Here is a 27,126-nt window from a genome sequence, read left to right on the forward strand (position 1 = left end):
ACACATAGAAAGAGCAGTTAAGTTGTTAAGTTAGTTGTTTCACCAAGGCTATACAAGTAAGCAAAAGTCTACTTCACTATGTACAGTAAATTCTGTTAATAACACAACAGAGCAGTGTTGGCAAAGTGGCTTCACTCGCATCCCAGAGGTCGTAGGTTCGATCCCCGGCTTTGCACCAATGGATTTTCTTTCTATGTATTTAACATTCGCTCGAACGGTGAAGAAAAACCTACTTGCCTATTCAATCAACAAATCATCATGAAACAGATGCAGAAATCTGAGGCCCAGACCTAAAAATAATTAATAGTTTCTGAAGTTAAGTCTGTTATCCAAGTTCAAGATTATAATAGAAAATCCTAAAATTAGACACACCTTTAGTGTTGTGATAATAAAAAACGAAAATAAATCAGTGGCCTACAACCTTTTAGGTCTGGGCCTCAGATTTCTGTATCTGTTTCATGATCCTTTGTCAATCTAATAGGCATGTCGGTGAACAGTCTCTTATGACATACACTGTCGACTTTTTTGGGTCTAAGTCAAGCCGGTTTCCTCACGGTGTTTTCCTTCATCGTTTGAGCTGATGTTAAAAGTAGTCTATTGGTGCCAAAATTGAACCCACGTCCTCAGAGATGAGAGTCACACGCTTGAGCCACTACGCCAACACTGCTCTGTTGTGTTATTAAAAGAATTAACTGTACATAGTGAAGTAGACTTTTGCTTACTTGTATAGCCTTGGTGAAACAACTAACTTAACAACATTGATTTATTTATTTCCTATTATTTCAGAAGCTTAATACTAATATAATAGAAATCTAAACTAAAAATATAATATAACAAGTTAAAACTTAAAATCTAAACCATTTTATAACTAATTATAAATAATGCAATTCTTGTGAATTCAGCCAGTGTACAAATAAACACATCTGTCTCACAAGCAATAATATTTAGGGTGCGCAAGACACGCGTAAATAGTGCTCTGATTAAGCGTACGCGCCCGAGGCACTGCCAGCAATTGCGATACACTTCCGTTGTTTCCATGCCAACCAAACTCTTTAGGCTTAGAATAATATATAGTATAATAAATCTTTTATTGAAAGTTAAAATTTACAGTCAAATATATAGTATTATTAGCATATAATTTGACAAATGGCTCAAATATAAGAGACTTTCCTCCAACTTCAATTTTGTTCCCTTTGGAGTAGAGACTCTTGGGCCGTGGGGTTCAAGTGCGCAGGCGCTAATTAAAGTTGGCGTCTAGTAGATAGTACTGGTGACGCCAGAGCTGGTGCTTTCCTGGCTCAACGAATAAGTATCGCACGGAGACCAAACTTTTAATTTTTTTTTTATTATCATTATAAAGGTTAAGGTTAAATTATATATATTGTATCTAATTAGTTATAAGGTTTTAGAGAAACTCAGTAAAAGCACTATTAAAAAAAACTTTTTATATGAATTCAAAAACGTTAAAAGTTACCTTATAATTGTAACATTCTTTTTTTTTACATTTTATTTTATTATTCACAAAAATTCACAATCCTTACTAATCCATACGGTAATGTCTAAGAAAAAAAACAATAAATTTCATAAAATACACAAAATCACTACTGCAAACTCACTCTGCGAACAAAATACATGTCGATGCGTTCTACACGCATTTAGTTAGCGCAACGTCGTTGTTAACTGTTATCTGTACAGTCTGCCTTCCTGGTCCCACAAAAATCCCTTAGGTATATAGAAACCGAGTTCTTGAAGAACACTTGCGTTGATCACCACTCCCCATAGCTAAATCTAACCAATTTCTGTCTGGTAAAAACAAAAAAGCAGTAAAAACACTAAAAATAATGATTAACTAAACCATTGGTGCGAGAGCATTGTCGATAAATCTGTAAAAGGCCCTGATCATTCTCCTCATTTGTCGTCTCAAGAGGATTTTTATTCTTCTGAACGCTCTGCATTTTTTAGTTCCTAAAACCTTGGTTTTGGTAGATTTACGTTTGTATACTTGGATCTCTATGGATAAAACCAGCGCTGAAAAGAAATATTTATTTTATTACGTAATATCTAGTACTACATATAATGGGTCATAGGAAAGTAAAAAATGCTTAGTTAATAATCAGGTTAACAAATGGTATTAAAGCATTATTTTAAATTTATTTTAGTTTTCCATTCCATTTTTTATTTATTATTGTTTCTGTGTAAGTTTAAAATATTGTAAATACTACTATTTGTGTTATTAAATTAAACGAAGCTATAAAATATATAATCAGTCGTTTATTTGATAGGTATACACATAGTTATGTGAATGATGTCAAAATTTAATTATAAAATAATATAAATCAATGGCGCTACAATCTTTTTAGGTCTGGGCCTCAGATTTCTGTATCTGTTTTATGATCATTTGTTAAACTAATAGGCAAGTAGGTGACCACCCTTCTGTGCCTGACGCTCGCCGTCGACACTTTTGGTATAAGGCAAGATGTTTTCACGATGTTTTCCTTCACCGTTCAAGCGAATGTTAAATGCGCACATAGATAGAAAGTCTATTGGTGCAGAGCCGGGGATCGAACCTACGACCCCAGGGATGGGAGTAGCACGCCTGAAGCCACTAGGCTAATACACTATACATGCTGGCAACACAGCTAGGGAAGTTTTTTTTAATATATTTTGAATAATATTGGGTAAATTAGTTGCTCTGCGAACTTCGACTTAGCCTACCTTTTTAGTAGTTGCATACCAACATATAGAATATTTTTGCTTTGTTCGCTTTTCCGAGATATAAACCTAACTACTAAATAAAAATATTTTTTTTTAGCGTTTCGATAGCCTATGTATGGAAAATTTTATTATGTTTTAACCAATAGTGACTTTTTGTTTTTCCGGAATAAAAATCGATATCGAATCGATAAGGATTTCAATAAGAATTAGTTAGCTTAGGTGGGGCATGCCAGACTTTAAGAGTGTAAAACTGAATTTATGCTTCTTTAAATCTAAATATAAGTACTATATTATAGAATTTAAAAATATAATAAACGTTAAAAACTTGTAAAGAAAAAAATTAATTCTTTGTTGAATATAAATCCAAATACAGCGATGAGTTATGAACATTCAAGATTGTTTATTAATTTCATTAGTTCTGGTCGGTGGCGAAAATTGTCGATCCAATATCCGGTGTTACGGATGCTTCATTTCTACTTAATGAGGGATCATTATTCTGGAATGGAAGTGGAATGCTCTAAAAACCCGAATATTACGGTCCGCCGTCAAAATATTTGCGAAATTCAGGAACTAATATTGAACTAACAACTTCATTAGAAGCAGCTTTGTCCTAGTGACTTCAATGCAACTGTCATCCCTGATCATGGTCGTTGTCGTTCGTTCGAACCCCGGCCGTGTAAGAATGAACTTTTTGTCTATATACATGCAACGTTCGCTCAGCAAGGCATGTGAAAACCAAAAATTTATGACGTGTCAGACAGAAGGTCTTCTTGTCTATGAAATAAAAACTATTTATGCGGAGGCGCCTAACCGCATTTATATTAATTTATCTTCTTTAGCTTAATCACGCACAAATTATTGTGAGGTAATAACAAATAAAAATAATATTGGTTCGCAATTCGGAAGCGATTTATTGGCTTGACTTTTTGAGAGTTTAAATTAAGATTATAAATTATTATTATTATTTTATTTGTTAGTAGGAAGGAAAATTAAAAACCACAGGCGAGCAAATCAAAAGGGATCCACATCCAAGGGACACACTGCCATACTGTCCAGGGACTTATTTTTATCTCACTGTTTTTTTTCCAAAATAAAAACAAGATACATTTAATTAATTACACTAGTTAACGAATGGCGTCGCGAAATACACCCCGGCTGCATCGGTAATATTTTTATTTACAATATTCGTGGGCGAGCCGGAATGGGACTTTTAGTAAGAAATCGAAAAAAAGGCGTAACCTTACTCTAATTATCTGTTACGTGTTAGCAAAGGGACTGTTTGTATCTCATATGTCAACATATGTATTTGACAAATATACTCCTCCTTTTTACGTAATAGGAGGCAAATGGGTAGGAGGCTCATCTGATGTCAAGTGATGCCACTGCCCATGGACGCTCACATTGTTGGCCTATTAATTAGTACGCTCATTTTTTGACCCAAAGTCGAATTGTTTCGGAAATACTTCAGTGGGCAGCTGGTTCCACATAGTAACGCGACAAAAACTGTGTTAAGAAACGCTCAGTTGTGGAACGACGGACATCAAGGTGACACGTAATCTTTAAAAATATAATAAATATTATATATATATATATATATATATAATAAAAATAAAATTATTTAACTCTGAACTTTTTTGTGATTTTTAGCACAGAATTGTTGAAAGACATTTAAAATAAACTATAGAGTAGACTTACCAGCAGATAAATATCCAACACCGAGGAGACAAAAGGCTCCTCGTAGCATTCTGAGTGAAACGGGTTCTAAGCCAATTGTAGATTCACTTTGTGTCTGAAATTACCAAGTTAGATATTTACAACTAGTTTGCTCTTTAATCTAGGTCTATTTCCTCTATATATATTTCTTTTAACAAGTTGCTAATCTGTTATGTGTCATTACTGACGTTTTATTTAATTGATCGATTCTGAGCTTGTTAGTCTGTGGAACAGGATATGTTCGGCTTGTCATTTGAATTTTTCGTAGTATAATTTTTGTTAGTACATTTTTGGATTTTAATTAGCAATTAGATTAAAATAATTGTTTTGAAATACTTTTATGAATAAATACAGTCTAAATGTTTTTATAATGATTTTATTAATTATGCATTACTTTAATTGCCTTCACATATACTGAGTTTTTGGGTTATTAGTTTAAAGATTTTTTTTAAAAACTAAGAATAAATCTATAATTATTTCAGCAAACCTTGTAGTTCCAATCTGTGCTTTAGATAATTAGGGACTTCACAACAGTCGCTTATGTTTCAAAGCGTTTATTCCGATCATATAGTATTTATAATTTTAGCTTTTATACGGTCTAAGAATAAATTTATTTCTGATGAGAGTGGCATACATAACTCGCTTACTCAGAAAAAAAAATATAAAACCAAGATTCATAATTAGAACGCATAAAATTACAAAAACAAAACAGCAACAAAAATGTGGGTAGCATAATAAACTTGATCAGTCAACTAAGCAAAACATAGAACATTGGTCGAATTTATTATAATGGTATAAAAATGTGCGATTTCATTATAGAAAAGCAATAGAATGTGTATGATTTGGGAACCCTTTTAAGTAAAAATAACTGTGTTAGGGTGCCCAGCTCCTCAATAACAAACTTAATAGTTAGCTCCATAGCAAAATTAATATTTATTTTCTGTTTTTATTAAGATATTTTTTTTTTGAAACTGTTTAAAACATCATCTTCATTGCGTAACGCGTTACACTCGTGAGTGCATGAGTGAGTGAGTGAATGAGTGTGTGTAACGTGTAAATGTTAGGTCTCATTATCATCTCCAACACTGCGTAAGGTGTGTTAAGAAGCTAGTTCTTTAACCGTTTTTTTAATTGTAGGCGGTGAACGAGCAGATGTTGAGCAGGATTATTTATTTTGTTGTAGATTTAGTTTGCCCGCATATTGCTTGATATTTCTATCACCAGCTCCTCATCCGCATGCAGTGGCAAAGATTTTCATCTCTTTTCCATTCGCTTTCATTTCCCGCGATTTGCTGTAAATTTCCCATCATGTATCTGTTTCCAGCACCATACAATGCGTCTGTTGCATTTCTATACCAAAATTGAATACTATACTCATCGGCAACTCCGTGTTATAATATTAGTTCATGATACACTCGAAAATCTATGTCAGTGGAACTTTTTAACTTAATTACTTTAGAACATTTCTATCATTGCTCCTTGAATTTTTTTATTTAATTAATCACAAAATTCTTTTACTGTAAAAGTGTACTCGAAAAGAATGTTGTTTAATTTCAAACGATGACAAGAGACTTCGTTATACAAACAACTGAAAATTTGAAAATGTTCATGCACTTGTCAAATTTTGTTTCACAAAAATTCATTTGTATTTTTATCGTTAAAAAACAAATATTTTATATCCCTAAAGCCTAAAGCCTTATGCTTTAAGGTTTTCTCATACATTTGTAGACAGAAAATACTTTGCTTTATAGGCACGTTGTAGCGAATTGTACTTTAGGAGCGGTGTTGGCCTTGAGGTTTCAAGGTGCGACTCTCATTCGTGAGGTCGTAGGTCAATCCCCGGCCGTGCAACAATTGACTTTCTATATGCGCATCTAATACTCGCTCGTACGGTGAAGGCAAATGTCGTGAGGAAATCAGAATCAAGCCAAACAAATCAATGTGTCAGACAGAAGGCTGTGATCTATGAAATAAAAAAAAGTGCGTGCGTACAAAGTACACATGTCAGAAGCGAATCTTCTTTGTAAATTAATTAACTAAAGTAAAAGCCCCAATAGATGATCATGTACCAGTCAGATCACTCCATGTATTTTTATTCACACTGTTTACACGCTGTGTCCGAGCTAATGATAATATAAATAATTTGGTTATGCGACGTAATTGTCATCTAAAGTTCTAATATGTAACTACTAAACAAATACATCTAACAATAGCGCGTATTTTCTCTCGATCTCCCTTTCTCACTCTCTCTGAATCGTTCTCAATGGCTCTCACTCTTTTTTTTGACAAAAACGCTGCACATCTTTGTGACGTGACATGCCTAAAGAAGTTTCACTTCAAAATGTGCGCAAAATGTGTGCAACGGCACGCCCGACAGAAGTGATAGCTAAAACTAATGTGTATAGCGCTGCGGGTTAGAGAGAGTAGCCTGCCTACTGCAGCCGTATGCGTGAGAGAAAGGGAAGGTAGTGGCGCCGTAACGCGTTACGTAACGAAGCTGGTTACCCTTCCAAAAGATTATCTCTTCAAAATATTTAAAGAAAAGCATGCAAACTCAGGCCAAGACCTAAACCTTCATTCGAATATATTAATGACAAAGACTTGAAGTTAATGTTACAACGAGGTCAGAGAACGCCGAGAATTGCGATGTTCATTATAATTGAGACATGGGAAGAACAACAATTCGTCCGTATTACAATGCCTTAGTCTCAGTGTGCCTGTTGGGGGTCAAGATGCGACACCGGCCGCTGTTACTGTATCGGTCCACGGCTAGAATGTATGACGTTGGTCAAAGAATTGCATAGGTTAAAGGACTGATAGAGAACTAACAATAGTTCTACTATTTGTTAGTGCCTATAATAATTTTTCTTTTTTCATTTTGTAAATATTCTTCAGATTTCGATGTTCTCCTCTTTGGTAAGGAATTCCAAATTCAAATTTGTACAGCTATTTACTCATGTATTTGTGCTTCGATGACCAACATTCATTTGTTTTTTTCTTATGTTTTTTTTCTGTTTGCGTCACTCATTTTACAAAATGGAAAACTTAAAGTATCGCATTATTTACGAGTACGAGTTCCGCCGTGGCACTAGTGCTGCGGAAACGACTCGAAGGGTGAATGATGTGTGTGGCGGTTATACGGATACCTCACGAATTGACTGAAGCAAACCGGCAAACACGCGTCGACTGCTGCGTTACATTACTGAACCGGCACAATAATGAAGGTGTTTTAAACCGAATCATTACCTGTGATGAAAAATGGATTCTTTACGATAATCGGAAGCGCTCAGCGCAATGGTTGGATCCTGGCCAGCCAGCCAAATCCTGCCCCAAGCGAAAATTAACCCCAAAAAGTTACTTGTAAGCGTTTCGTGAACTAGTGCCGGTATTGTTCATTGCAGTTTTCTCAAATCTAGCCAGACTATTACAGCTGATGTCTATTGTCAGCAATTGCAAACCATGATGGAAAAGCTAGCGGCTAAACAACCTAGGCTGGTCAATCGCTCCACACCACTGCTACTTCACGACAACGCTAGACAACAGACGGCTACCAAATTAGAAGAGCTTCCATTGGAATGTCTAAGACATCCTCTTTACTCCCCGGACCTTCCTCCAACAGATTACCATTTTTTTCGAAATTGGGCAGTCTAAATCGCCTTCACAGATTTTATTGATTCCCGTCCGACTGGTATTTTTAGTAAAGGGATCAATGAACTACCTATGAGATGGCAAAAGTGCATAGAAAACAAAGGTTCATACTTTGATTAATTAAATATACTATATTTAAAAATATTCGACTTTTTGTTCCTCACATACAAAACGCCAATTTCATATGTAAGGACCTAATATTACTACTACGCACGGCTTTAAATTTCTCTTACCAAAAATGGTTTTTGATGTGAGTAGTTCACCTACCGACTAACGATTCTTTCGTCAGTAAATATATGAAGATATACAATTACTTATAATTAACATATATCTAACTTATAGGAGTATAACATATAAAAGTCAATGAATGAATAGTTTCAAAATATAAAATATAAAGAAAAATTTATTTAATATACTTCGATTATAATTCATTAATATAATAATCATACCTGTGACGTAGCACCACTCTCTCCTGATTCAATATTTTCTCTATTTTCACTCTCTGTTACTTTCTCCGAGCGTCTAGAAGCTTCTGGAAGATTTTTGTACTCATCCGTGGTCATTTTAGTGAGAATACCTGCTTCAAAGAGCGTCATTACACTGAAAAATATTACTGCCATTGAGTTATTATAAAAATCTCAAATAAAAAATTATAAATGATGAATATTCCGAGATTAGAATAATTTCTGGAAATCTAGATCCAGTTCATCCTCAAGATTTAAATCACGTATATTCCTTCTTACAAACAGTACAATTTCCATCAATATCAGTTAATTCGTTTCTTAGTCATAAAACACGCATTTCGGGAAATGTGTATTATACATGTCCAGCTAAAAAATTAATTAAGTTCAAGAACAGTAACAACTTTTAAAAAGCCGGCAACGCACTCGCGAGCACTTTGGCATTGAGTGTGCATATGCGGGCGGTATCACTTATGACTTATCACTCTCAGATGAACCTCATAAAACATATAATTTGTCCAATTATTTATTAATTACTGGTTAGTTATAATTTTAAAATATTTTAGGAGTTCAGCATGAGACTTTATTTATTTTAAAATCTTTCCTTTTATATATATTGATATATGTGCTGTCAGAATAAATAATAAATAAGCTTATCCTTACATACTGTTGAATGTTTCCAAATAGGGACAGCCGATTTGTAGAGCGATTGCCGAGTATCGTGTATAAAGTTTTTCACTCAAGTGGAAATTGTGGGAGCCTGAAGCAAAATATACACTACGCTTAGGCTATTATGAACATAAATAGTTATTGTATTTTCTATAAAAAAATAAATGTAATGGTAGTAAATGTAAATTTACAATTAATTTAACTTCTTTTTGAAGATCATAAATGTACTTGTTCACCTATATGATTAAAGTTATTTTGAGTTTGAGAGTTATCGGATATTTAGGTTGAACACGCAAATCCGTATCACCTCGACATCCGACGGTCACGCAACACCACCAGTGTGGAGCCAGCTGCCCACTTCAGTATTTCCGAACCAATTCAACTGAGGTTACTTCTAGATATGAGTGTACCAATTCTGAAACTTCTGGCAACGCAAAGCCCTCTGGTATTGGGTGTCACATAACACCAGAAGCGTCCCCTATATATAATCGGGTCCTATTGTTTTCTAACTAATACAAAATAGTAGCTAAGATCATATATTTTCCAACAAAATGTGGATTAATGATCTGAAATAAATATTATAATACGATGATAACAGTTTTAACGGTTTCTACTTCCGATAAGTCGATATTGGCAAATGATGTGTGCTCATAATAATTATTTTGCCGAGCGTTCTCCTAAGCACGTATCTACGAAAAGACAAACACAAACAAACAACACACAAATACAAACACAGTTACGTTGGTAACTTGTTATACATTCCACCAACGAAAATTTATTTATCAAAGCACTCAGTTCAAAATCATTCTTATTGCGCAAGATTTATAGGTCCTACATATTTTGTCAATTTCCTTTAGTGGTATTCTGATGCCTGTCTTGAAAATGTCACACAATTTTATCCTCAGCTTCTTTGAGTGCATTAGGAATGTTGAGACCCATAATTGTTTTTATATGGTCAGACCAACGTTTGGCGATCCACCCCGATTCTCCTGCCGTCACTCCTCCCTACCAATACCAACTTGTCTAGACTATTTGGTTCTCTCCTAGCAATTGGCCCAAGTAGCTTATGACACGTTTGTAAAGTGTTAGATATTAAGAAAACACTCTTTAAACGGATTGAAGCTATGTATTATTATTAAAAAACTTATAATAATTTATATAATTTTAAATTAAAAATTTTCTGACGTTTTGCGTGCTTTACAGCGTGCGTGGTCACGGTGACTGAAGACAATAGGTAACGTAAATGAATGTCAAAAGTATCACAGCTGCAGAGAAAGTTGTGTTATCTGTATTTATTTCCCAGGAGTTGGTATCGACTAAAGGATGACGGGTTTTGCAGAAATGACTCACGGTGTCCTCTATTTTCGCGGATTGTTTGTCTTGGGGTTTTAATTTGGATATTACTGGATCCCAGGTGTTTGATAATTTAAGGCCGTCTTCTCTATAGATTAGGGTGTTTTTTTTATTTCAATGGCTTCGCGTACCAATCTTGGGAAAAATCCTTTTTCTTTCTCAAGTACTTTTTTAGAAACAAAAGAATTTAAAAGCCCAAATTTAGAAGCTATGTAAATAATTATAAGTTTATAATAATAATACATAGCTTCAATCCGTTTAAAAAGTGTTTTCTTAATGTGTAAAAGCTATGTTAACAAAAGACAATACTAAGTGTTAGATGGTGAAGTGGTTGTTCGACTGCAAATGAGATGCCAATTCCTGGCTAACGACAAAATGTAAAAAATACGTAATTTCCATTTGTTTAAGAAACACTATTATGAGATATCTAACGTTGGAAGTCCTGCGTCTGCTCTTGTGACACTGCGCCCATATCGTATACCGCGCTATCGTGGTATGAGAGTAATGAAAGAGAAAGTGGACTTGTTTTGCGCACACGCTAAATAATACGCAAAATAATTTATGTTGAATCGTGTCTACGTACCAAATCGTTCGGAATCATAGTACAATGTTTCGCGCCCTCCTAGTACAGCAACGCGGCGTCTGGATAACATCATACGAACACCTACTTCTACACTGCGCACGCGCTGAATGCACTGACGCTTCATCAGGCGAGCCAACGAGCCATATACGCCTGTTCCGTTCTATGAAATAAAATAAAATAAAATTAAAATGACATTCTATTATAATACATCAACATATTAACTTTCTTCTTTTATAAACAATGAGGCTAACGGGTATAAGGAACAGCCAAAAAAGGCAGCTATCGCAGCCCCTTAACATCTCTCATAAGTTTAGAGACCTTTAACAGAGTTAGAATTCTCTTTTTTATATTTGAAGGTCGTATCTCTCAGAGAAGACCTGAGAGACAACCTCCGCCACACCTCGCTATTTCTATTAATTACTAAGTTAAGTTTCTAATACATAATTTCTTCCATTATTTAATGTTCAGAAACCCGTCGTTTTGAACTGTTCGTTAAAGAAAATGTAAGGAACATGTATTATTATATAAAAAATGTTATTACATGGCTTCAAAGTATTTGACTTATAGATATTAATTTGTTTCCATAAGTTAAATTTATTAATAATGTTAAGTAAATATTCTTTTGTCGCAACGTGAAGTAATAAAATATAATAAATAAATAATGTATATACTTATAAGATTAAAAAGGTATAAGAATTACGTATATTAAAGTATGCCTTCTCACAACATTGCTGTCGGTACAGTTACAATAAGGACCATCGATAACTAATATTTCACCTGTAACGTATGATAAGGAATGCGATAAAGATTTGACTTTGTCTTTGACATTCGGTGTGTCAATTCTACAACACCTACTTCGGTGATCAGATACTAATGGTAGCAAGTCAATTTATTTTAATAATGATACTATTATATATATTTAAACATTAACTATTGAAGTATGACAGTCTGAAATGTTTAGAAAAAAATTTTTTTTCGAAACGCAAATAAAATCTAGTCAAATGAGATTATTATTTTTAGCTAGATTATATGAGAACCCACAAATATATATATAATATGTTATAGAGAGAGAATATACCTCTAATATTGTCAGCGTAGAACTATGTTTTTCCACGACTAATTCATATCCCCGCTCCCTCATAGCCTCTTCGAGTCCCTCCAAAGTGCCTATGGGTTGCTCCTTGGCCGGTTTGGCCATTAGACTAGTTAAGTTTGCGGAGTACATATCTCCGATGACGTAAGTGGCACCGAGGGATATTATTATGGAAACCAATCGAGCCTTGTTTGACCGGGAGGGCTCTTTGTTGGAGGCTGATTTGTTTGAACAAAATAATGTTTTAAAATTATCACTGTGATTTCGCGATCTGTGTATGTCAAAAAACAAAAAAAGACATACGAGGATCGGTCTTGCTCTTTAACTTTAACGACGGTAAGTTTTTATTAAAAAAAAATACAATTATCATTTAATAACAAAAATAAAGCCATGTAAGTGTTATTGAGATTTTTTTTTAAGTCTAAGGAATTTGAGTTACTGGGAACGACGTTTCACTTACCGTGCGAGTGTGCGCACAGACAGAAATGTACATTAGTGCATAGCCGGGGTTCGAGCCTACGACATTAAGTACTTGCACTGCTAAATTTGGCAATACACTATAATAAAGGCTATATAATTCAATATGCCAGTTAACAAAAACACGAGCTACAAACAAAATTCAATCAACCAATAATGGAGTGACTAAAAAGCACACGTGTATCAAAGGTAGAGTTTCAAAGCAAAAAATTCGTGTAAAAAATATTTATCTAGAGAATAAAACGAACTTTGTCGTAGGAACAGCGTAGTCGTGAACCAACAACATTCGTCCAATAGTTGCAGCATGTTTCGTTGACGCCGCTGCCAGTATATCGGCGCTGCTATGACAAACCATAGAGCTGGGCCAATTGCAAGCAAGGTAGCGCATACCAGGGGCCATACCTATTGACGCGATTGTATGGATGTACTCTATTTTTTATTGCGTAAACAAACGGGCAGAATGCCCATGGATTCCCTATGCCAGAGGGCTGGCGAGTGCGTTGCCGGCCTTTTAAGATTTGGTACGTTCTTTTCTTGAAGTCGAATTGATTCGAAAATACTTCCACATAGTAGTGCCGGCAAAAACTACCTTAAAACACTTAGTTCATGTAGTCCTAAGATATGTTCTATTTTTGTAACCTTTTATATATTTTTGGATCTTCATACATACATTTTGTTTGTATGATATACAATAATATTTCACAGTTTTTTATTAATTCTACACACTGTATTACAATAGAATAACATATGTTGCGAGGGAGACTACTGGAATTTGTATTTACCTGCCATTGAAAAGGTCTAATGATCACAAGAGTTTCGCTAAGCTTGTCTGGAGCGTGAGTGAGGAAGGCTGCTGAGTCCGCTAGGGTTAGGAAAGAGAACTCCACCGCTTGAAGCCTTTCCCATGTAATCGTTACATCTCCAAGGAAAAAATCAGCTTGCTGAAACATATTTTATTGTATATTTTAAAAACCATTCGTCCCATCTTCGTATGGCTAGACATGTAGATTTTAAACATTTTGGAAATAAATATCAAGCATAACTTTGGTATTTTAATTAACATTCAATTAAAATAGAAAAATAAATAATTTAACTTAAAAATCGTATTTCGTTAATCCAATTTTGTATTCGTTTTTAATGTCATGCGCATTTTTCTGACGTACTACAAAAATTCCCAATGTTACAAGAATTCTTACCCGTTTCCATATGAGTCCCAGAACTCCTTTGAATGTGCCGTTACCTGATATCATTGAGCCCTGACTTCGCACTGGTGGATCGTAATATTTGTATCTGAAAGTAAATATGTAAAAAACACACCGAATCACACTAAATAATTTCCCTTTAAAATAGTCTTAACTATAAAATTATTGGTGTCTTTGGTTAACATAGCTTTTACACATAGAAAGAAAACAATTTTTTAACCGGATTAAAGATATTTGTATTATTATAAACTTATAATACATAAATAATTATCACAGCTGTGATACTTTTGACATTCACCACCTTTTGTCTTATGTAACCGTGACCACACACGCTGTAAAGCACGTGAAACGTTGGAAAAATGAAATTAAAAATTATGTAAATAATTATAAGTTTATAATAATACAAATAGCTTTAATGCGGTTAAAAAAATGTTTTCTTTCTAAATAAAATTATTGATGATTTTTTTATAGTTATAAAAATCTATGTCGAGGTATGATAATTGAAAGTCTTCATTTGGGCTACAAAAAGCAGACTGGCTGATAATCTCCTTAATAAACATATTTTGGCATAGGCGCGCCAGACAGCCCCATGTGCAGAGGCTGTTTTAGCGCAGAGGAACAGTCACCTACGTAGTCCTGGAATACGAGGTTGTGGCTAAACAACGTGCAGAAAACCTCGGAGCATTGAGGTCACTCCGGGAAGCCTATGAAGTGAGACTTCTGTGAAGGAGCTAGCTAAATTAGCCAGGAATTTACGCAAAGGACTAATTATTAGTCTAAGTGCGGAAACTGAGTCCAACAACCTAAAACCTTAACTCTATAACTACTCGTGTGTCCAATATAAATTATAATTAATTAGATTTGTTGTTAAATTATTAAAATAAGTTTATTTGTTTTAAGCGACTTCTTTGACGACTACAAACATGAATTTTTATTTATCGTTATTATTGTTTATTAAATTATCTACATAATATTGCAAGATTTTAATAGACCCATCGCACAACATTAAGTTAAATAATTATTTAAATTGTAACATCAAACAGTTATATCAACTCATGTGGCTGTCTCTTGCAGATAATTGCTCTATGTATGTATATTTTTTAATAAAGTATATAAAGATATTCACCATATTCAATCTAAAATTATGGGCTGCTTTTACCTTACCTTGTTTTTTATGTAATAGGAGGCAAACGGGCTGGAGGCTCACCTGATGTTAAGTAATACCGCCGCCCATGGACAGTCATCATGGCCATTGCCAAGCTCGCATGTGCGTTGCCTGCCTAAATAATAACCTTGTAATCTACTCAATTAATATTAAATTACTTATTATTATGAGCATGATTGAGTCGTGTTACTATATCTAAGACGACGTATATATTTACTTGAAATTTAATTTTCCAGCCAGTAGTGCAAGTAGCTTGTCATCTCTCCCGCCCGTTACGTTAACTGAAGAATTTTTGTAATTAACAAAGTGCCACGGAGGAGCCTGCCGACAAGTAAGTATAATAATTCCAGTGACCAACACCCTATAATTCTATTGGTGACTTAAATATAAAAGTGAGACACATGTAAATTCATACATACATAAAAACGCTTCGCTATCGCATATACGATCGCTGACTTTTGTAGGCATTATTAAGCTCCACAAGTTTTTACTAGAAATCATACTTACTTTGCTAATCCGACTACCACAAGTCTTTTTGAAGTTTATATATGACATTCACAAACAACGTGGTTTTCTATTAGTAATTAAAAATCGGTTCAGTAATTTTACCTCCTTATAATATCAGTACAGATAAACACTTGCGTCATTTCAGAAGAATCGTGATAAGTTTTATCGGCATACACATGCCGGCATATACGGCATTACATGAAAATATTCAGAGTTTTTTCAATGTTTATTGCTTTAAATAGGCATTGATTATTTTTATTTATTTATTTATTCATTGGGAAACAAACAGATACATCTCTAAAAGTGTAAGTCAGAAAATAAATATAAACATAAAATTAAAGCATTAGATATATCCACAAAAAGTTTCACTGATAAAAAAATAAGATATAAAGCAAAACAAAACATGACATGACAGCAGAACAAAATATTTAAGTAGACAATAAAATACAAAATATTTAAGTAGACAATACAAAGTTTATAAATCGGTAGAACGACAGATATACTAGTAGCCAAAATAAGAAGAAAGATACAAGGTTTACTACTCGAATAGTTGTTTTAACCTATTCTTAAATGAAGCAGTAGAGGATTAATAAATATAGAGTTGAGGTTTTATAATGCATAGACTTTGGTTATATACTTTTAAGCATTGATATAGTGATATTTAGCTGCTTTATTATATAATACTAAAGGATCCGACAGACGTCGGACGTACAACCGTCTTACATACAAGAAAACTATCTAATCATTCTCAACTCCACTCAAGTGGAGTTGTGATTTTTTTTGTGTTTAAACACATAAAAATCATCATTCATCAAAATCTGCCCAGCAGGTAAGGAGTTTGTAAACCAGCTGTTTATTTGCTGTATAGATAAATAACCTAGATACCAACATCTGCCGGGCGTCACCCAAACCCACACAAACAAAATTTATTTAAATCGGTCCAGCCGTTTAAGAGGAGTTCAGTGACATACATACTTACAGTAGAATTATATATATATATAATATATTAGCAGCAGGGGCTGTCACTGTATTATCGTCACTATAATTTGAATTTGATTTACACTTCGGTCTAAGTAACAAGTGGCTATGCTAACACCAAAAATTAAAAAAAGTAGAAATAATTGAATTTCACGGTATTTCGTTTATTACAAAATAAATTTAATTTATACTTAGCCTCACTAACACGTGGCAATCATGATATTGAATTGTAGCTTATATGACATTTTTGTCGGTTTACCTTAGCAGTGCCATCTATTGATTACTTACTCAATCCAGTTAAAAAGTTTCGACATCTGTTAGAATCTTTTGGAGTTAACAGATAATTGTGACTGTCAATTAATTATAGACAAATAATTAGCAATAAAATAAAATTACGATTATAATTAAAGATCGAAGCTATCCTATCTCTTAAGATGGACCAGACTGCTCACGGTGTGCCAATTTAATTTAAAATCGGTTAAGTAGTTTAGGAGTCCATCGCGGACAAACATCGTGACAGGAGATTTATATATATTAAGATGTATATATAAAATAATAAATAAATAAAATTTTACATTACACAAGACACAGACACATAAGCGATTTGAACGTGAACCCTTTTTTAAAAATAAATACAATAATGATGTTAACAGCGAGGCTTTCAGAAATGTTATTATTACGAAATTCATGATCACAGGACAAAACTCACGTGTAACACAGGTACATTAAAAACTCGTCCGTGAAAGTTCTTGTACACTTTATCGGCAGCTGGCAACACTGGATTCTTGTATAAACGACCTGACCACCAATTCACTAGAGATAAGTGATTAAGGCGATCTGATGTGGCTTGGTTATAGTAAATTCGGTAGCTGAAATAGCAAGTAAATGTGAATTATCAAAAATTTGTATTAATTAGAACTATGTAATAATAATAAATGGCGCTACAATCTTTTTACGTCTGGGCCTTAGATTTTTGTATCTGTTTTATGATTATTTGTTAATGGAATAGGCAAGTAGGTGATCAGCCTTCTGTGCCTGACGAACGCCGTCGACTTTACGATGTTTATGTTAATTGAAAGCCCTTTATAGACTGTACAGTGTTATGTACTGTACTGTGTTATAAATTGACTATTGAATCAGAAAATTGCTTTTTACAAAGCAGGGGAGAAACAGCCAGGAGCCTCGTCTGATGTTAAGTGATACAGCCACCCATTGACACTACTTCGCACTGTCAGAAGGCTCGTGAGCTTTAAGCTGTCTTTTAAAAGTGTGTACGGTGTTTTCTTGAAGCTTGAATTTGAACCAATTCGAGTTAGGAAATACTTCAATGGGCAGTTGCAAATTACGTGTTTTTTTTTCATATTAATTTCTTCAATTTTTCTCATATTCAGTATTATGAAGTACCATTATGATAAAAACAGAAAAATAAACTACATAGCATGAATATTATTATTTATTTTAATATTAATAAACTTAATACAATCATAATTTAAAGTAATAAAAAGCAAATCTATTTTTGTAATAACGTAGTTTAATAAAGTGATGATGTTGTAATAATAATAACTCAAAATGTACCAAATTATATAGAATACATTTGCACGCCAATGTGTGAGGCGGAATATGAAGAAAATCAGATTTTACTTTACTATATTCTTGAAAAAATAATAATTATTATAAGTAAATATTGTGATAAAGGTGGACGCTGGTACTCAAAAAATACTCCAGCCAATTCCCAATCGGTGTTTCGTTCAATTGAATTACAAAATACGTGATTGTCCGAAGCTTTGTATTGGGTTCTGAGAAAAATGTAATTTTTAGAAATAACGTCGGAACGAACGGCAATCAGTCGAAGCGTGTTGCTTGTGAAGAAACATTTTTACTAAGATTTTGTTAAAGGAACTGTAACTTATTGTTTTAATTCCTTTTGTGGGCATATTAACATTGACACAAATTGCACAAAGCAATTTCTTTATTAAGTTACTTTTACTAAGGCTAGCGAAATAAAGTAATAAAAATTAAAACACTAATAATATTAATAGTATGTTTTCGGCTGAGGCACCAACTTTTTGTTATTTTTACATACAATAAAGTTCACAGAAGAAAGTGCGACTTTACATGACATTAAATTACAGTCTATACAATAATTATGGCTAATAAGTAATATTATGTTGACTTAAGTTACTAGTTATTGCCTTAGTGTTCTATATTATTTTGAAACTATGTATTATGTGTCCGACATAAACAAACCACACTAAGTCATTAGCACTCATCCCTGATGCGACATCTCTTGCCTAGAGTCTTCATAGAATTGAACTTTGGACGCAAAACTATCGGAGCAATAGCAAGCTTTTTAACAAGAAATTGTTTCGTGTGGCGTTATATTAAAAACAATTTTTCTTCGCTTTGTGGCGAGTATTGCGTAGTTTATTTGTACTATTAGTACAACGACGTTGGATTAGAACATTTTCTTAGATATTTTACATATGACTTAACAAGAAATGTCATGACTCGCGTGGATTTGTATAACAATGTACGTAAATTGATATGTTAATAAAGTGATAGTTTCTATGATTAGTGATATATACTATAACCGACATCTTCTATTTTATACGTCACGATGATTGGCAACGTGGGTGACAATTTTTAGTTAATGAGAGGTGTGAAAGAGTCACTCATTAGTAAATGGGGTTGTTTTGACTACGATATTTTGACCCTCATTAAGGCGTAATTAGTTAATGAGCTAGGATGCAATGCAATATATATAATTTAATGTAAATGCTATCTTCGTAACGAGAAGAGATGTCGCTTTGAAGACGAGTGCTTTATTTTTTAGTCGGTCACTCAGCCTCAGAGGCAGACCGACGTGGAGGTAGGTCGACCAGGCAGAGAGTGAGGCAGTACTCGGGAAAACATACAACTAAAATACCTTTACCACAAATAACGGTTCAGTCGCCGTCGATACACAATTTTATATTAATGTAATAAGTCCTCGTTTATCTCTAACAAGAAGAAATCCACACAATTGTCAGTCGTAAGGATATGGAGAATTATATTAGTTTGGGAGAAATAAGAGATGTTAGACTAATTACCTACTGATAACTTGCCTTACAATAGTCACAAAGCGAACAATGTTTTGTTCTTCACTACAAAATTATTAAATTGAGGGCACAACTATCAAATATAATTGGAAAAAAGGTAATAAAAGAAACACGACCAACACAATTCGAGTGAAACAAGCAGCAAGTCAATCAAAAAATGTGACTATCGGCCGAGTTGAAATATTTTAGACTACCCTCATCAAAATTTATGAAACTGAAATTATGTATTTCTATCAATACCAGTATACATTACTTAAAAATGAGCCGCTTAAGTTTACAGTACTTGGGAATCAATTGTTTTTCGAGGGATGTGTCAATTGTTGAAAAATTATACCACATCACAAATTTAGTTAAAGTTATTGAATAAATAATGAAACTTTTTGATTTAGGATAATAAAATAGATTGATTTAAGCAATCAGAATGTTGATAATCTTGCAAATTTTCATTGTCATGAAGAGATAATGAATCAAAAGGAAACCTTTAATTCTCACTAGAGCCTGTTAGTCGAAATAATATTATTTGCTCGCGTAGTCACCGTGACCACGCACGCTGTAAAGCACGCGAAACGTCGGAAAATTTTAAAATTATGTAAAAAATACAAATAGCTTTAATCCGGTTAAAAAATTGTTTTCTTTAAATAATAATTATATTAATGTAATATATATGATATATACCCAAAAACTGCATAGCTTAATTTTTTTTCTTTTCAAGATGCTCTATAATGATATAACAGAGTTAACATGATAGAAATGGTAATTTAGCAGTCCAGCGAGTCGAATCCCAGTATGAACTCTGCAGGCTTTAAGCACTAAGTTTTCTTTGATATTTCTGTTACTTTCAGATCTAAGATTAAGAACGGAAGGACGCAGTTTGTTTTGAAGGTTTGTCCGAATTTTCGTTCACCATATGTGTCCAGTTATGTAACCTAACTTTATTTAAGTTACATATATATTTAAGTATATAATTTAAATGTGTATAAATTCTAAAATGTTAGTTTTCGTAGTAAGACTCTTTAGATTTTCAAATATCCAAAAATTATAATATACATTCCCGGTGCCAAGAATTTAACAATAGGTCGACATTACTTATATTTGTTATATGTTGTGTCACTTAGTTTTAAGAACCCATACATGTAGTTATAGTAATCTTATGTGAGTTATAAGATCTTGTAGGGTTTAGAACCCTTAAAGACGGACAGCTTTGAACAAAGTGTTTCATTTATTTGAATAATCGTCTAACAACCGCCACCAAAACTAACTTGAGTCGTGAGGTATACACCAATAGGCGAACTCTACAATTAATAACAGATAAAATTATTATAATAGTCGTTGATTTAATGGTAATCACATATTCATTATAATTTAGTGTATCGGCTGCGTTGATTTACGACGTGGTTTATACTATTGATTTATAGGCCGTTTACTCGTTAGCGTTTAATTTGTATCTCCTTTACTCTTATGGCAAAATAACATGTTAGAGAGGGAGGAGGTATTTTGGGTTTGATAAGTCATTGTTTATTTGGCTTTTATACAGAATTAGGTAACGATGTTTATGGTGTATTGCTAGATCCCAAATTGGTACATTTACCCTTTGTAAACTGAGAGATACTTCGGAGAGTTGTGTGTGTTGCTTTTGTTTTGTTTGTACTATATAATTATTTTAGGATTTAAATTAATAATAAAATAGGCGAGGCAGTTAAAAGTTATTTTTAATCCGATGGCAATTAGACTCAAATTCGTATGATTAAAGGTGATGTTTGACTTTTTAATTACTTTCTTGATACTTTTGCAAGAAGTAAAAACGTGAAGCAATAACTTTTGTCAGTAACTTAATTGACATTTATTATTTTGAAAGAAAAGAGCAGTGGTGAGAGACCTACACCTACTACCTCTTCTTCAGCATGCCTGAGACATAAAAACTTGACTTGAGGAGAAGCCAACACTTTTAAAAATATTATTTTGAAATTAAATAATGTCGAAGTAGTATTATATACTTAGTGTGGTTTTATTGTGTTTCTACATTTACGTGTACATTTGCGTTACAAAAAAAATGGACGACATTTGTCAGACACAGTAGGCTGACACACACTTGCTACGAAACAATATTACTTAAGGAGCCCTATGTTAATAAAGGGCTGTAACACTCATTATTATTGACTTATTATTTGTGCTTGCTACATTTATCGTGGCTTAAACGGTCTGAAAGTAATAAAATACAAGAAAATACTTACACACGTTTCCTCCGAGTAACAACGACCACTCTCATGGCTTCTTGGATACTGTCGCAAAACTTTCTACTAACTGCCCCGTGTTCCCAGTAGAAAATATATAGCGTCGAACGGTGGATGAAATTTATATCTGTTAACTGGCAACAAACTTTTATCTTAGAACTTTAAAATATAAAAAAGGTGTACCTCGATTTATAGTAATTACAGTTTTACACGGACACGGACGGTTTTATTTTAAGAACTTTTTGAGTTTAACATTGTATGGCTGTATTTTAACTACAGTTTAAAATGGGGAGTATCTTAAACATTTGTTTATTAATTAAAGTTCACCACACCATACGTATAAATAATGCTATATCTACAGTATATGTTATAAGCTATATTTTCTCAAATACTTGACAAATATGATAAACAAAATTAAAAATAATATTACACTACCATTAGATTTTACTACTAAAATTGTGGATCATATAGGCATTTACAAGGCTTTTTGAAACATTGATCAACACACTACTGAATATATAAAGCCCTGGATAAGTAGAGTTTATTCTTTTCTATTCGTGAAGTATTCGAACAAGAGGTGCCAGAACCTAGGTTGGTTTTTGCAGATGTCACTTGGAAAATTCTACTGATTTGCTAAGGTCTTCAAATTGTTTTGTTCAATGGGAATGATAAAAATATATAAAATGATAATAATAAAACATAAATATATCCGGATTTATTATTTCAATTGTTAAATATTGGAATCGCTATTTCGTTGGTCAAAACTATCTTCATTTTACTAATTTTATATAATTTTAGCCTTTAGCCGAATTAATAAATGTAATTAATAATTTTAATATGTGAATATGAATATTTAAATTTTACATGTTATATATTTAAATACTAATTTCTCGCTATAAAGTAAATACCTCAGAAATAATATTTTCGCATTCGTAAGCCTCACAAAGTACGAAACTTGTTCGTTCTTCAGATGTGTCTAGACCTTTCCTTTGATGTTCATAATACTGTAAAAATATTGAATTCTTTTGTTGACACATTAATTTGAAAGCTTCGATAACTATCATAAATATAATCTTACGGTGCTTTTGCTGTTATTTGCTCTGAAGTCCATATAAACAACTCCAATATTGTTTTTACTTAACGCATATATTAGGTTATCTATAACTTCTGTACTGAAAAAAAGCATATCAACGGTTAGTTGGCATCGCAATGTTTTTTTCCATGTAAAACCTTCTTGGCCAATGGACCCTTCCGCCTACGTGCGCACACTGTAAACAGTCATACGGTGAAAATCACATCGCGAGGAAACCGGTGTTGGTCGATGGCGTGTGTCAGAAAGGTCCGGTCAAGGCAGCAGGTCCAAGATCAATGGCGTTTTTAAACCTTCTAATGATAAAAAAATATTGTAAAAATTAAATACGTTTTGAGATAAGGTAACACTCGACTCTGAATGACCCTTTGTCTACGATTTATAGGTTATGTAACGTAAGATCGTATCATAAGTCACAATCCGTTTTTAAGTCATGTTTTGGTCACGATTTAGAAATACGTCGGTCGAGTTGGGGGTTGCGAGTGAATAATAAGGGCTAGGGTTATCAGCCCCAACCACTTGAACAGTTATATAAAAAAAACTTAAATAAATCTAACCTAACCTAACAATAGATGATAATAGGTTTTTTGGACAGCTCCGGCGCTACGGGAAATGCAGCCCCTCCAGCCTTGCGTACAAAAACACTGAATACATTGAATAAAATGCCTGTTTTATGTTACAGCGGGTGGGGGTATACTCTCCTTCCGGTTTTAAAATAACACTCTAGGGGTAGAACAGACTAGTAACACAGACAACAACAACTTGAGGTTGTTTTATTAAACAATATTTGTTTTGTAATAATTTACGTGATTTTGAAATAATTATGAAGAAATGTGAATAAAACATTAATAATTAAATACAAAAATCAATCACTCCAATGGCTCTGCAACCCATGTCTCGAATACAACAACAATAATCATCAACTCATAAATAAGCAAAACTTATAAAGTTATATATATACTACAAGAAAGAGAAAAATCCAATTAAATACATACAATGTGTTCAAAATCATCATTAAATTTGATTCTGGAAAGAATATGAATATTTAAATGCGACACTAAGATTCATTATACAAAACACATTGGGTGAAATTGACGTTTAAAAATACTGCGTATCAGAATATTTTAAAAGAATCATCAAATAATAATAACTCTCTAATTAATATTATTTGATCCTTCTAGACTATTCTGTTAGTTCCCATTGTAAGTAATAGCTGAAAAATTATAATCCTATTTTATTATTCAACATTTATAAGGTTGTTATCCGCTTAGTAAAAATTCGTTTGATTTTTAGTTCACAAACTGGATTACACAATGCACTGAAATAAACTTTTGAACGTTAAAAGGTATATGAATACTTTCATAAAACTTGTAATTCAACTTTTGTTTGTTTGTCACACCATAATATAATTTATTAACTCTCATGAAACAGTACAAGTTAAAACTAAAAATAAGAAAAAAAGTATTCTGTTGTTCTGTGCAAAAAACAAGAATGGCGCCAAACCTCCACACGTCACCACGCATGTGTTACCACAGATAAGTCATTTTATGTTAAGCACCGAAGCGTTCCATAAATTAAAAATAATTGATGAAACTTCTTTGGTGACTCTATGTATCGTAATGAAATAAAAAACAACGTTAACATAAAGAAAATATGAACTATGTTCTTAATTATTAAATTTATAACTAAGCGATTTTTTTAAATTGACATGACATACATATAGAAATGTATATAAAAATTAAGTGTTTAAAAATTAAATATATTTTATTTCTGACGGTCTTCTACTATAAATTAATATGTTTTAATATTGTCTTCTGTAAATGTTTATTCGTAAATATCCCAACAAAATTATTCATCAACTAAAATTTATATATTCCCAAAATTAATATCTGTGTTAAATTAAACATTGACTTTATCTTTTCGATCTTATTTAAATGCTTATCATTACAGTCCGTTTTATTTATTTGAAATGTAACTTTTTAGTTATAACCACCATTATAAAAGAGGTACAAAGCACTTGAAATTACATATGATATTTCTTAATTTGGTTGTGTTAGCTACGTATATGTATGTTTTTAGTCTACAACTATTATTGTCTTTGGTTAGTACGTAGAAGTCTAATTTTTTTATAAATTTGAATGGCAGAACCATTTTATTCTAAATTTAAAAGACGTTTGTCTAGCGTTGCTCTCATAAATAAAATGGCGGTAACTTTAGTAAATATTTCATACCAGGTCTAACCCAATGCATTACCTGATATTGGTTGAATTCCCTCTTACAATAGTTATGGCTCTGGTCGGTAATCCGGCAGCTAAATCCACTATAGCTCGAGAGAAGTCTTTGGGGAGCATCTCACCGACTCTAAATTCGTTTCCGATGGAGAAACATTGAACTGTACTTAGATACAAAAATAAAATACATTTCCGTGTTATCATGTTCAGAAATCAGTAATAAATCCCGATTAATGTTACCGAATACAGTGGTATAAAGATTAAAAAATAATAGATACGCCTTAGTCGTAGACTGGACCCTCTATAAATTTTTTGTGATATTTTTACTATAAAATTTTATTTTTTAAACCTCTTAAATATTAATTTAATAAAAACGAGCCAACAATTCAGATTTTGGTAATACCATAAACAACCAGTTTATTATGCCCCAACACGTAGTCAATTGTCAGGAAACACAAAAGAGATCACAGAAAAAAACACCAATTTCAATGCCGTCAAAACGCGATTTTTTTCAAATTATCTGTATCGTAAAATGAAACATTTTACCTTAACTATAGAACCTCAATCAGACCTAAATCTAGTTTCAAGAGCTGTCAAACCATTATCTCTGTATGGAGTTTGACGTATTTCACAGGGTTCAAGACGAGATTGTACCTTGAGATATTAATTAGAATATGGACCTAAGTAAGTAATGTTTAATGTGAAGAAATAGGTTGTTGTCAATTATCTTGAAATTAGATTTTTTTATATTTGAAAATATATTGAATAAAAACTTAACTAAAAAAAATAACTCATTTGACAGGCTCTCCACTAGCGTGATGTAATTTCATAGTTTTATATTTTTCTATCTAATTCAACAAAAAGCCGCTGACAGCGCTAAACAGAATTTCATAACATACGATTCACACTTGCATTTATAATATAATTAAACGTAGGATTAGCAACGTTCCTATATAATGTTAAAATAGCAGACATAACATAAATCTAATTTTACGACACAGAACATAGAAATTATTTAAAACCTTCTTGGTCTAAGAAGAAAAACATTCATAATTTGAATAATCTTTGACAGTATATGACGTTTCTTAACATGGATTGGCAGTTGACGTTAAGTGGCTACTTTTCATCGAAATACCCGCCATGACCGATGGCTTAAAAGCTTTACCATGTTATATATTCCTGCAAAAGGGTTAAGTGACGTATACATCTTGTTATTATTATTAGCATTAACTTAAACCTTTTAAGTGATACATGTTTAATGCTGGAGTGCGGGAGGTTGGCACCTTTGTATTAGATCGAGACGAAAGATAATGGAAATGTGCTTATCATTATTAAAAGTTCTAACTTGGTGTGCATTATGTTCTTCTGCTATTATTTAATTATATATACGATTATTATTACGATTATTTTGTTCTTTTAATAATCTGCTTTTAAAGGCAACGCACTTGAGATTTCTCCGGCATTGAGTGTCCATGAGCGGCATCCATGTTATCACTTAACATCAGATAATCCTCCTGCCCGTTGTTATATAGAACGTCTTCAAAAACACATTAGTATTTTAAATATACATTAATGTTGACTTTAGTTTTAGTAGTGACTTTGTATTATATAATCTATGTATATCAAAAAGTATTTTGACATAGTTTGAAAGAAAATATACAAACGTCAATTTTAAGGGACTTTTGACAAATGGTGTTTATGCTTTATACCACTCATTTGTATAAACTTTGCTTGAAATTTGTGCATATGTTTCTTAGATATCTTTAAAAAAGTAGGGGTTCAACGATTTAAGAGTTGAAAATGCAATAACCACTTTACCACTTAAAATTGCGGGTAATAACTTAATTTACTGTCAATTGTTATGTAAATCAACAATACCTACTCGAAATTTTCGGTGTGAAATACCCCTAAA

The 27,126-nt window shown here is 32.8% G+C and overlaps 1 protein-coding gene across 1 annotated transcript; it reads right to left on the reverse strand.

The window, feature by feature from the left end:
- Positions 1-1,849: 1,849 nt before the first annotated feature.
- On the reverse strand, positions 1,850-25,334 carry LOC123712273 (ionotropic receptor 40a). Its single transcript, XM_045665282.1, has 15 exons — positions 25,237-25,334; positions 22,972-23,065; positions 22,802-22,897; positions 21,894-22,027; positions 17,274-17,433; positions 15,297-15,400; positions 13,909-14,002; positions 13,495-13,653; positions 12,961-13,114; positions 12,221-12,453; positions 11,143-11,302; positions 9,201-9,297; positions 8,526-8,676; positions 4,411-4,504; positions 1,850-2,028 (listed from the first exon to the last, which is right to left on the reverse strand). Exons 1-15 carry the CDS (start codon positions 25,332-25,334, stop codon positions 1,850-1,852), a joined length of 2,007 nt encoding a protein of 668 aa, XP_045521238.1.
- Between the last annotated feature and the right edge of the window lie 1,792 nt (positions 25,335-27,126).

The sequence above is a fragment of the Pieris brassicae genome, chromosome 7 (assembly GCF_905147105.1).
Source record: "Pieris brassicae chromosome 7, ilPieBrab1.1, whole genome shotgun sequence".
Taxonomy (NCBI): Eukaryota; Metazoa; Arthropoda; class Insecta; order Lepidoptera; family Pieridae; genus Pieris; species Pieris brassicae.